The sequence below is a fragment of the Blennius ocellaris genome (genome assembly GCF_963422515.1).
Source record: "Blennius ocellaris genome assembly, chromosome: 8".
NCBI classification, from domain to species: domain Eukaryota; kingdom Metazoa; phylum Chordata; class Actinopteri; order Blenniiformes; family Blenniidae; genus Blennius; species Blennius ocellaris.
In genome coordinates, this window is record NC_137657.1 from 9,673,869 (window position 1) to 9,686,679 (window position 12,811).

Genomic DNA, 12,811 nt, shown 5'->3' on the forward strand with positions numbered 1-12,811 from the left:
AGTATGAGCATAATCTGTGATCTCTCTGGAACAAGATGCAGACTTTCTCATAGACCTTGACAACATGTCGGGCAAAAATGTAGATAAAACACTGGTGGGTAATAAATTTGAGCAACAACCAATATCAAAAATGTTATCAGCGTGCAATACAACATATTTCCAGTCAACGGGGAAAAATAGAGAGTTTAGTTCATCCAAAAGATTTCCCCTTATATGGTCTTTGGCAGGGATGATGGACAGCATCCAGAACATCAGTCCTACCTTTAGTATTCATGGCATTTCAGATGAGCGATCAGGAACAATAAGAAGGCAATTTCGGACTATTTCTTAAAATGTTTCTTTCTTTTTTTTTGCAGCTAATCAACAACAATAAACTGGCATATCTGCTTGGCTGATTACTCACATATCCAAAGTTCTGTGCTCCTCTTGGGACTCCAGCGATCAGCTCTGGAAAACACAAAAACAAAGAAAGATCCAAATTAGTGTGAGAAAGAGGAAGAAAGGAGTCAACAGAAGTGTGTCTCAGAGGCCTGAACCCCCTACCCGGCTCACAGCCGAGTGTCGCTGAGAACACAGTGAGTGATTGGATGCTTGTGCGTCGCTTTCATATTGATTGATGAGTGCGGTGCTGCGAACATAAGGGGACGATCTGAAAGTTCCACCCAGAGAGAGAGAGAGAGAGAGAGAGAGTCCTCCGCTCGGGGCCTCAACAGGCTCAACCACGAACCTATAAACCAGTATTTCCCACTTCCATCTTTAGTCAGATCTCCTTGTTCTCTATGAAAAGGCGAACAAGCCCACAGTGATCACTGCACCCACAACACAGCACAGCAACAGACATATGTAGCCTCTTAAGGCTCGCGTTAGCACTTCAACCCTGGCATATGTTTTACCCGAAGCAGCTCAAGACCAATGCAGTGTTGGTGTGGTGGTATGCAAATGCAGGGTTGCCCCATTAACATCCAATTAAATATATTTGTTAAGTGATATTGGAAAATGAAGACCTATGCTTGTGGCGACACCAAAAAAAGTCCCGCCCAATATTACAGAAAGTGACGGCATGTGATGTAACTTCAATCACCAGAAAGGAAATAGGTTGACTTGCCAATGTCTAGTGATCCTATATACTTGGACGAAACACCTGTAAAGCTCAACACAAACTTGAAAGCGCTTTTCTGTGTCTGTTCCTCTGTTATAAAATGATTATGTGTGTGCAGGTATCTCTTTACACCTAATATTTCAACTCCAGATGAGATCTTGGACTCTCTCTCTAGACCGGCGGAGATTTTGCAGGGTCTGCCAGCAATCATTCCAATCAGTCAAAATGGAGGACAGGAAATCTCTTTATCAGTGGTTCCTGAAGCCCTGTCCCCTCGGGGTCGTGACCCAGACGCACAGAGACAGTTCTCATTATTGCGTCTGAGTTCAGACGCAGGCACGGTCACCCGTCGTTCGCCGCGATGGACGCCACATGGCGTATTTAGAGAGCGTAAACAGAGAGACCGAAAACCTGCAAACCTCGCAGGGAGGCTGCTGTTGTTGTTAGTGAGGGAGTCCTCTGCTGCATGTGGTTAGTTGTAATGAATTGTTGGCTTACTCACCTTGTTCAGAGTCTCCTGTAAACTCTCCTGCCGCCACAGAGTAACCTAGGGTAGAAGAGAGTCGCACAAGCCGACATATGGTTGAAATTAACTCAGACGTAATGATCTGTACACAACGTATGTGTCTTTGTGGTGAATTATTACATGGAGATAATTAAGATAATTGTTATTTACTTTATGGTTTGTGCAGGAGTTTATGTGTATCAGCCTGTGTGTGTGTGTGTGTGTGTGTGTGTGTGTGTGTGTGTGTGTGTGTGTGTGTGTGTGTGTGTGTGTGTGTCTTTGATAAACCTAGTGGGGCCTGACCTACTTTCTAGGGACCAAAATGTTGCATCCTACAATGTTTAAGTGCTGAGGTTACGGTTAGGTTAAGGTTTTGGTTAAAGTTCGGAAATGCATTGTGTTACTGGTTTGAGTCCAGTGTAATGCTGTACAGTTAAGTGTGTATAGTGTGTGTGAGTGTGTTTGCAAATGTGTTTTACCAAGGTAGCTGTCGTCGTGTGAGTGTGCAGCGGCTCCAGTGTGTTTCTCTCCCGTAACCTGCCTCAGTACGGCCTTCAAAGAGTAGCCATTCAGTATCTCGGCTATCCCCGCTGTCATCACCTGACCTGCACACACACACACACACACACACACACACACACACACACACACACACACACACACACACACACACACACACACACACACACACACACACACACACACACACACACACACACACACACACACACACACACGCACAGAGTTCGATGAATGGAGAAAAACAAACACTGAGGGGTGAGAGTCACATCTGTTCATGGACAGCGGTTGAAGCTCGGACCCCCCGAAGGGGAACCCCGCCGCCCGCTTCTACAGATATCTGCTGGAGCTGAACCGTCTGCTCCACATGAAGGACGCACGGGGTCCAACGATACTTTGACGTCTTCCCCAGAGGAGCGCTAACACACATCGTTTGCAGGGGAAGAGCTGAAAAAATACTCCAACGATCCTTTAAACACCCCGTGTCCACTCTGCAGCGATTGGCTCTGAATTATAGGTGTGCGCACACAAACAACACCCTTCCTCTGCTGTTGAACAAGAGGTCAAACAAACAAATGATTTTATCTACGGCCGCCCTCAACCTTCCATAAATCCTCCTTAATGTGTGTGTGCGTGTGTGTACTGACAAGAGGGGGGGAAACGTGCCCTATTAACCCTCCCTCCAGCTCTTCTCCCACTTCCTCAGCCTGCTTCTCTTCTTCACACTGAGTTTATCTCCAACAGCAACATATCACCACATGAAGTCATTATTAAGCTGCTATCTGATTAATAGGACACTTTCAGAAATTATTAGCACATATACATAAGTCACCACTCTGAATTTAAAGTGTTCTGTACACTAAAGACAACCAGCTTGAATATGAGAGGGTTTTCTTTTTTTCCAACAATGAATCAGACTGAAGATAATTGTTGTATATTAGAGGCCATAAAACTCAGCCTGAGTGCTTTTATAAACATTTGGAGGAAGTGTTTTAACTGGAGGCAGCCTGTCTTGCCATATTGAGGGCATGGAGGGCGAGCAATCCATTAGACCGTCTGTAATGACTGTTTAATGTGGTCTTCTATGATGTAGCATTCATTATTTAATAAGACGCGACAAACAGCATCATTACCGAAACAATATGCATGATATGTAATGCCTTTTGTTCTCTTTTTGTTTTCTCCTGCTTTCTTTTTACACTAATTAAAAACACATCCACAGCGTTCTTCTCTAAACAAACGGCCAATGTCAGAGATCATGTGCAGAGAGAGGAGATTAATGCATCTTTGCAAGCAATCTGTAACTGCCTCCTTTCTCTTCAGAAAGAGCCGCACGCTCTTCTGAATTTGGACGAAGCAGACAAGAGTCTCCCAAACACCTGGGGTTGTGGGAGTAGCTTTCCACTCCGACAGCTTCGCCGTGACACACTCGAGCTGTGTCTACGCCGATGAGCTGGACACTTCATCCCTCTGTGTAGTCTGTCTCTGCATATTCAGCGATCCTGCTTACCTCAGCCCTGCTTTTATCAAACAGGGGATCCATCTTTTTATCCTCTCTGACTCACTAACAAACTCCCTCACATTTCATCCCTCACTCCCCCTTCAGTGCAACATGTTCCTGTCATCTCCTGAGGAATCCTATATCATCCGCACTGTCCGCCTCGCTGTCTTTTTCTCTTTCACTCCATTCCTTTGTCCTTCTCAAACCTGCCGTCTGAGTTTCTTCCTCTTGTCTCAAAAGTTTTTTTGGAGTTTTTTTCCCCAGCGTCCTCTGCAGTTTATCGCAGGGCAAAGGGGCAGTTTCTCTACACTCCATTAACTGGCCTATCAGCTCATTATAGAGCCAAAACACCCGCTTCCTGTTACGGTGCTAAAAATCAAGAGGGGCATTACCTAAAAGGGGGAGATATTTTTAATGAGGTTTCTTTTCACAATCTCTTGGCCAAAACTCCTGTTATGAAATTCCTGCCCTGGCAACAGTTTGTATATGTGTGTATGTGGCCTGTCCCGACTGTTAAAGTCATCTCCATTGTTTTTCTTGACTTGAACACCTTCCCATCCATGAAATCAGTGACCGGACTGCAGTTTACACGCTGCTGTTTGACTTACCTTGCCAGTAATAGCTTCCAGGCCCTCCTACAACCAGCCTTCCTTCCTGGAATAAGCAGTTAGTTTGCATTAGTCGTGTGACAGAAGTTTGTCAGTGAATTAGCGCGCGTCACCGTCGGCTCGAGTGTCCAGAAACTTATTTAATGTTAAGAGCTTAGTATGTTTGCCTGCACATATGATTCTCGCTGACATGCTTGTTGACATCCTGCAGAGAATGACAGCTTCCTGTACAGAAGGGTAGAGATATACTATGAACCAGAGGTCAAAGTTCATATTGACTATACAGTGAAAGAATGTGTGTAATTGCTCTATTGTATTGGAGGCAGCAGGTCACGTCATGAGTGAAGACTTCTCCAGGGACCAATTCTCTCTCATCTTCCCTGTGTCCATAAATCTCTGAAGCTGGTCTCGTGTTTGAAACCTCTCTGTGTAAACTATGAGAGGGGACAAATTGTGTGCTGCCGAGACACTAACATGTAATCGCTGCAGCGGTCTTTACCTTGGTGAAATCCACACTGAAACCAGCCTGGCAGAATCCCTGTCCCTCCGGGTCTGGGTCATCTGGAAACAACAAACACAGAGATTGCGACTTGACGAACACCACAATGAGCATCATAAAGTCCCTCTCCCGGCTTTGATTACATCCCCCAAATTTTTATTTCAGCTCATCAAAATGACTCATCGAGAAGCTTCCCGACATCAGCCAGGACATACTAAAAAAAAATCCCTGAAGTAACTTAATGTAAATTTGCCTCTTTTGTCTTCATTCTCTGTGGAGCCATAAAGTCCAAAAAGCTGCTGACTCTGTTTCTGCAAACCTTTCTGCGATTGAACATGAGCTCAGTCGAATCCCCAGCTCGTGAGTCAAAGTATCACAATCGTGATGTATTTTATGTATCGCTCTCCACAGGCCACATAAATACTATCAATAGAAAAATATAATGACTCTCAGGAACGCTTCTTCTCTTCCTGTTTTTGAACCTCCTGCTGTCTGAAGCTATGTTTAAAACAAAAACAAAAAAAATACAGTAAGTCGACTCCAGCTCCAAAGGAATGGCCACTCTTACATCCATCAGCCGTTACATTATGACCACTGGCGGGTAAAGTGCGGAACACTGGGGATCTCGTTACCATGGCACCTGTTATTAGGTCAGATATAGTATGCAGGAGGAGAATGTTTTTTGCTCATAAGGTGTTCCACCTTTGCTGTCGTCAGAATCTATCAGAAGTGGTTCAAAGGAAGAAATACGGTGAACTTAGAATGGCGTCATGGTGAGACACGGTTAAATGATGCAAGTGAGCTGATCCAATCCAACAGATCGGACTGCTGGGACAAACGCAATCACGGTGTTTCAGTCATGTGTCTTCAGTGTTTATGAGAGAAAAAACAAAAACAAAAAAAGTAAACAAACAAACTTCCACACTGAAATGATGCTTTCATGAGAAGATTGATTAGCTGTACACAAAGTTTTTTACCAGTCCATTGAAGTATGCTGGGATGTAAAAAAAAAAAGAGTGAATGCATGCACACAAGTAACGTGTTGCTGCTCACAGCCAACAATACGCTGCACAATGTCTGGCAAGAGATCTGACTCCTGCAAGAGTTGCAGCTTCCTTCCCCTTCTGTGAGCCAGGCGGTCAATGACGCCGGAACACGCCACGTGCCATTCAAGTATATTTATCATGAATCACAAACACTCAACCATGCAACACCACTTACCCCCTTGAGGAAGGAGTGTGGTAAAGTATCTTGCTTAAAAACACAACCCGCAGAATCTCATGACCACAGTTAGGTTTGAACTTGTGACCCAAAGCTAAAATAATACACTGACCATACACGCACAAAAAAAAATCCATAATATGAAAAAAATCTGTCATTTGGGCTCCAGATGGAGATGCAGGAAATCTAATGAACTGACTCAAATGACTGACTGAAATCAGAGACACACGAGGATAAAGAGCTTTAGAAATAAAGCAAACTAGGAAAAGGATTTAGTACAAGTGAGCTCACCAGACCTTTTATCGTACACATCTTATCTTATATATAGTACCACCCTAAACTTACAGGATGTGATATTTTCAGCTAAACGTGAACTGCATTTTCTGAACTGTAGCTTGCACCACAGGATAGGTCTGTTGCAAAATACAAGAAAAAACACATTTATTTTACTACATTGATAGACCTCGGCCAGCAGCTGCCGTTTAACTATAATCTGTAAACCTGTGAACCAGCTCTGGTAGTTGTACTTTAAGCTCATGATAACCTTCTTTGTTTTTTTTTTTCTGCTGCAAGCTTAAACATTTGTTGGTTTAAATTCTGCAGTGTAGCTTCTTCTTATGGGTGACATCATGTCAAATACGGAAGTTTCTGTGTACTGTAGCAGCATTCTGTTGTCATACAGTGACCCCTAGTGGTCCCAGATGGTATGTACTTGTATATTTTGATATATAAGTTACATTTGAATTTATTTCACATGAACAGTCAAACAACTACAAAAGTGTGACTTGAACGTTATAAAGAAATATATTTATGTCCACAAGCTCGCCAGAAGAATCATGCAGTACCACTTTCTACCACTAGATCGTGCAGGGAATCACTCTTTTCTCAATTTTCATCACATTCAGTCCAAGAACAGCAGAAGCAGCGAGCAGATTCTGATATGGCGAAGAACAGGAAACTGAATGAGTGCTCGCAAACAGTGACTCACTACTGCCACCCAATATTCAGAAGTGACATTACAAAATTGTGGCATGTTGTACAATTTCTATAAAATACCTGAACAGCTAAAGGACAAGTTGACAGTAGTCAAATCATGGAGAATATAGGCAGCGTTTGACATGGAAGAAGCATGAAATATATAGACTACACACATATATATAAGAATAGTATTTATTGCATAATAGTGTAGGAGGGAAGTGGTTGGTTGGTAACTTTTAAATTAGACAATTCTGGGGACTCATACACTCTAAGTGTAGAAAGTTGTCTACAAATATCTTCTTAAGGTCAATATTAACTGTACAAGTGAGGTGTTCTCCTGTTCAAACCACTAAATGTTAACGGTGCATTAACACAATATTTATGAACACAGAAATTGTTCTCCAGTTTAATGGTGCCCGCAGGTGAGGCTTGATGATGCAGAGGCACACACAAGCACATAAACAAAGTGTGACTTGAGGGAATCTGAGTGGTTACGGATTAATTTTTAACATGGATTATAAAAACTGCTGGAGGCCCTAAAGTTCAGGCTTAAACGCTTGATAAGAAAAAAAAAGAAATCCCCTGCCCAGAGTGGTGCAGAATCATTCGTCCCGTGAGAACAGTTGAGTTAACAGTGTGATTATTCTCATCTTGATTAGTCAGCGCTGGCACAAACAGCAAGAAAGATCTTTAACAACTGCACCGATTACTGGAGGGAGTATATCTGTGCGAGTGTGTAAGAGTTTGATGAAGTGGACGCACCAAAAAAAAAAGGCTTTGTTTTATCTGCTGTTTACGATGTGCCACCTGATAGCCAACATTTCTTCTCATCGTAATCCGCTGAAGAAGAGAGTGGGAGGAGGAATAAAGGAGTTTGGGATAGTTTGGGAGGTGTTGAGAAGCGTCCCATAAATCTTATTTACAGAAGTGATGACAGAAAGAAGAAAAAGATTGATGAACTGCTAAAGGGTTATCTTCCAGTTGCTGCGGAAAATTCAGATATTGAGTCAGTTTCACAGTTTTACTTTTAATTGTTCCAATTTTTGCATCTCTGTTGGATATTTCTACTACAATCTCAATATGTCGAAGGGAAACTTCTTTTAGAGGGAAATCAAACACATGAAAAGTCGACACTTCCTGCTATGACTTGCTTCGAGCTTGAACTGGTTTCTGTAATACAGTGGCTGGTGGCAACTTCACACAGTGAATCACGTCACTTGAAAATAATGACGACTGCTGCAGCGAATCAGACTTATGGGGTGGAGGAGGGTGGAGGTTGCCCCCCATCTGAGGCTCCACCCCTGTGACCACAGCAGAGGGAAGAGAACAGCTAAATCCACACCATTCATAACTTCTATGGTAGCGGTTCATTTTAAGTATGAATGAAGAATGCAGATTAGAAATTGGAGTTTGAAATCTTCGGCCAAATCAAACCATTTGTGAAGATACAATACATTTGAACTTAAATTGGTTCTTGGTGAACTTTTAAAGTGAATATTCTTTGAATGGGAGTTGTATTTTACTACAGGAAAGCGTATGTTTATACTGAGAGTGGAGGGGAAAGAGGGAGGAAGGAGGAAGGTGTGACTCACTGGTCCTGCACGGTGAGTACTCGGCGTAGGCGCTGAAATTCTGGACGGCGACGTAGCACGTCCCCACGGGGTCCTGCTCTCCACTTATCTTCACCGTCCGCCAGTGGTACAGAGGAGCACAGGCCTGCAGGACAAAGGATGCTCGCTGTGAAAAATGAGTGACTCGCGCACATTTCTCCGGGAAGAAGGATGGGGAAAAGTCGGTGGCGTGCTGGAGTGTAGCACTCCCGATTATTTGACGCCGGGTCAAACTCACCACCACTTTTCCTCTGTGTGTCCTGACTGATGCTCCAAACCACTGATGTGATTTAAACTCAAGAGGCTCCCTGGTCCCGTTTACCTTAATCATTCTGTTATCTGGAGAGAGAGAGAGAGAGAGAGAGAGAGAGAGAGAGAGAGAGAGAGAGAGAGAGAGAGAGAGAGAGAGAGAGAGAGAGAGAGAGAGAGAGAGAGGAAGTGGAAAAGACATAAAAAAGAAGAATAGAGGAGACATTTTATGATTGTTGGCAGTAAAAGCAGATGTTGACGGCGGTAATGTGGATCCAGGCCTGTAGCGTGTGAGCACGGGAAGCATTTGTCCTCACAAGGATCACCAGCAAAAGTCTTAAACGGGCCAATAACACACATCAAAACACCATTTGCCCCCCAGAACCAGACACTTGTCAGGATATGGAGGCTTTTTATATTTTCTCTCACTCTGAGCTTTTCCTCATAAAAATCTAACTGAGCCTGACACACACAAACATGTGTGTGAATTCTTAGTATATCAGTGGAATCACACTCAGGGTGCAGATTTACAGAGATTGTGTGTGTGTGTGTGTGTGTGTGTGTGTGTGTGTGTGTGTGTGTGTGTGTGTGTGTGTGTGTGTGTGTGTGTGTGTGTGTGCGCGTGTGTGTGTGTGTGTGTGTGTGTGTGTGTGTGTGTGTGTGTGTGTGTGCGTGTGTGTATGTGTAAGCGCTTATCTTTGGTCTGTTGATGATATGTTGAGTGTTATTAAGGACCAGCCGGTCTCCGTCGTAGCAGTGCAGACCTTCACTCATTAAACACCTTCTTGTTCAACATACAGACACATGACTCACATAGGATTACGGGATGTAATACAGTCAGAAATGCAGGTGTGCAATCCATTTTTTTTTATTTTTTTACTCATTAATTTTTATTAGTTTTCTGTTTTTATCAGTCTCTCTGGAGGGAGTTCAAGGAATCCATTAAGGAGATAAGGCATCATTGTAATTTGCATATTTTGATCTTTATATACATTTTTATGAATGTTTTTACAAGATTCTTTTTATTTGGGCTGAAAAATAGTGGATGGGGTACTGAAGAAGAAATACGTGCTCAAACATGGTGTGATGCAGCAAAAGTCTGAGTTTACGTGGATTGTGAGGCTTCATTGAATACTGATGTGTTTCCCGAGGAAACAACAGAAAATCCAGAAATATCACATCTTTGTTTACGAGGAGAATGGTACCACATGTGGCGGTGTAAAAGATTCAAATTTTCACCCATGGATCATCTTGGAGAAGTAAAACAAGAAAAGACCTGAGCCTCAAGCAGTTGATTTTAAATTAGATTTTTCCCAATGAATTCAAAGATCTGCTGTCTGTCATTAATCTGTGATAACACATCGCCAACCCTCCTCCGGTTTGCTACCATGACCTGACAACATCTGCTTAATGTCACATGAAGCCACGCACACACACACACACACACACACACACACACGGATGGTGAGCATCTGTGAGCACTGTACTGGTTAATGTCCATAAATCATCTTCAGATACATTTGACTCTGTGGACGTACCTGTGAGTGTGCGCTTGAGTTTCTCGATCTGGTTTATAACCACAAAGTGTTTCTACTGTAACTTGAGAAATCGCCACTGTGGGCACTGTCATCAATCGTCCCGTGGACACATTGAACTGAATAGACGAACACATGCACATGATTTCACACACATATTTTGCCCCACTATGTATATCCCTCTATCCCTCAAACCTGAAATTACCTCCCCCCCCCACCTCCAAAACACTTCACACTGAAACTAACCCCTTTGTGAGGAGTAACTGTAATCAACTTTGGGGGGGAGCAACAAGAAAACTCTCCTCACTTTGGAGTTTTACCTTCATCTTCATATGGCCTTGCCTTAATTCAGATCAGACACTGAAGCTTTACAGGTATCGGTTCATGCTTTCATGTATCCGTCAGCTGGTCACCAGGCAGCTGTTTTACACTCACATGGCATGTGGCGAGTTTAGAATATGACATCATGCTGATAACCTCATGTGTTTTGTTGCGTATTGTTGGCACATGTTCACATCTATTTCTGAGTTCTGTCTGATACTACTTTCTTTTCTTGGCCTCCACAATAATGATGGAAATCCTCGTAAAAAAAAAAAAAAAAGAGAGAGAGGATGGCGATCTGATGGAGAACGAGACATGGGGCGGGTAAGGGAGACAGGGATACATTTTCAACATCTAATAAAAAGCAGACCTCACCCAACTTTTTTTTTTCTTCTAAAGGGGAACTAAGTTCCCATGTGCATACAGTTCACCCCCTCCTCTCTCTCTCTTTTTTTTTTTTGCTCTCTCACTTGTTCTCCAGATCAACCTCTTCTGCACATGCTGCCTTGGAAAGTCTGCATCACCAACATAACATGAACAAATATAGGCTGATTGGACAATTACTACACAAAGATAACACATTGAATTCCTCAATCAATATAACATAGACATGCAGGGCAAACCCAGAAGTCACCTTTTTCTTTTTTTTCGGTTGGATGAAGCTGATGAAATCCATATGTCTTATCTCACTTTTTCATGCAGCAACACATGTGCCATGCAGCACATGTGGACACTCACACCAGACACACAGGTTACAAAACGGTTCCAAGTTGAGCAACATCTGGGGCCACCTATGGCTTTAAAAGGGGATCCATCTCAAATGAAAGAAAAGCTTGTAAAACTTTTATGTCTCATATTCACCACACATGAGAACTCATAGTGGTGAGCATGTGTCTCAGACATTTCATCCTTTGCACATCTTGTGAGAACACCAAAGCCTTTACAGCTATCCGGTGATCTGTCACACATTTATTCTATCTACAAGAATTTTTTTTTTTTTTTTTTTTTTTTTTTTTAAAAAGGACTCTTTTTTTTGGAAAGCTTTGGATGAACTCACTGGAATTGTCGAATGGTATCTGTCTGCAGCTATCAGGCAGTCCGGGCCAGGGGCAGTAGTAGACAGCTCCAGCCTCCACGATGCCGGGCTGGGAGGTGTTTGCCTTGGGAGCCCCCACCAACACACTGATCCTGGTGGGCAGAGGGGAAACATACCAAGGTATATGCAAACAATACATATTTGCCACATAATTACCCCCCCAGTTTCTATAACTCCTACATGTGTTCCTCTGTGGAGGTTATCTGTGTCCATCCTGACTTACATCATGTTAGTCCATTATTTAGTCAACATTCTCATAACCATTCTGGCTCATTTATTAATTCATGCTGACTACACCTACAAAGGTGTACTTTAATCTCAGAAGTTTTGCAGGACCTGTTGGGACAGCCTCGGTTCTGAAGTTTGCCACTCACGTGTTGCTGTCGGTTGTAGGCTGGTAGAAGTCCACAGAGTATCCGAAATAACTCCCATCGGGTCCCCTGTAAACCGTGGGACGCTGTGCGTAAAGGTTAAAACTCCAAACTCCATTGAGCGCCGGCCAGAGGACAGAGAGCAGCCCCAGCATGAACATCCCAGCGGAGGAAACGCAGTCCCAGACGCGCTCCATCCTCCAAACAACAGCAAGCTGCAGTGCGCGCAATAAAGTCCCAAAAGTAACCGAGGAGGGAGAGAGAGAGAGAGAGAGAGAGAGAGAGAGAGAGAGAGAGATTCTTCTGTCCAGGTGAGATAAGTTTGATTTTGTCTTGATTTTTGCGCGCGCCAACTGCGTCCAGCAGCTCCGTGCGCTCTGCGTCCTGACACCCTGAAACAAGCAGGTCCCCCCCACCACCCCCGAGCCTCAGCGACATGACTGCCGCGCCCCCGCCCTCTGCACAAATCCTTACCCCCCCCACACACACATATCAAAAACCACATCTTAGCGCGCAACTGGATGGCGCGTCACAGATCCTTTTATGGCACAATGTTTCTCTGTCAATAAATGTTACTTAAAAAAAATAAATTAAAAAAAGTGTGTTTTTCCCCTCTGACCTGCCCCATAAATGTTCATAGTCACAAGGGAGCAAATAGGCTTGTGCATGTGCAAAGACATGTTGCATTAAAATAAACTT

The 12,811-nt window shown here is 43.4% G+C and overlaps 1 protein-coding gene across 1 annotated transcript in view; it reads right to left on the reverse strand.

Annotated features, from left to right (window-relative positions):
* The window catches only part of itga8 (integrin, alpha 8), a gene marked incomplete at its 5' end in the record, with an annotated part of 40,602 nt that extends 28,293 nt beyond the window's left edge, over window positions 1–12,309 (reverse strand). Inside the window, 9 exons of the mRNA XM_080500326.1 lie at window positions 404–447; window positions 1,602–1,646; window positions 2,084–2,209; window positions 4,233–4,278; window positions 4,732–4,793; window positions 8,523–8,646; window positions 8,779–8,879; window positions 11,703–11,833; window positions 12,116–12,309. Coding sequence (XP_080356452.1) covers window positions 404–447; window positions 1,602–1,646; window positions 2,084–2,209; window positions 4,233–4,278; window positions 4,732–4,793; window positions 8,523–8,646; window positions 8,779–8,879; window positions 11,703–11,833; window positions 12,116–12,309 — 873 coding nt within the window. The remainder of the gene's footprint in view (window positions 1–403; window positions 448–1,601; window positions 1,647–2,083; window positions 2,210–4,232; window positions 4,279–4,731; window positions 4,794–8,522; window positions 8,647–8,778; window positions 8,880–11,702; window positions 11,834–12,115) is intronic.
* Window positions 12,310–12,811: the final 502 nt, after the last annotated feature.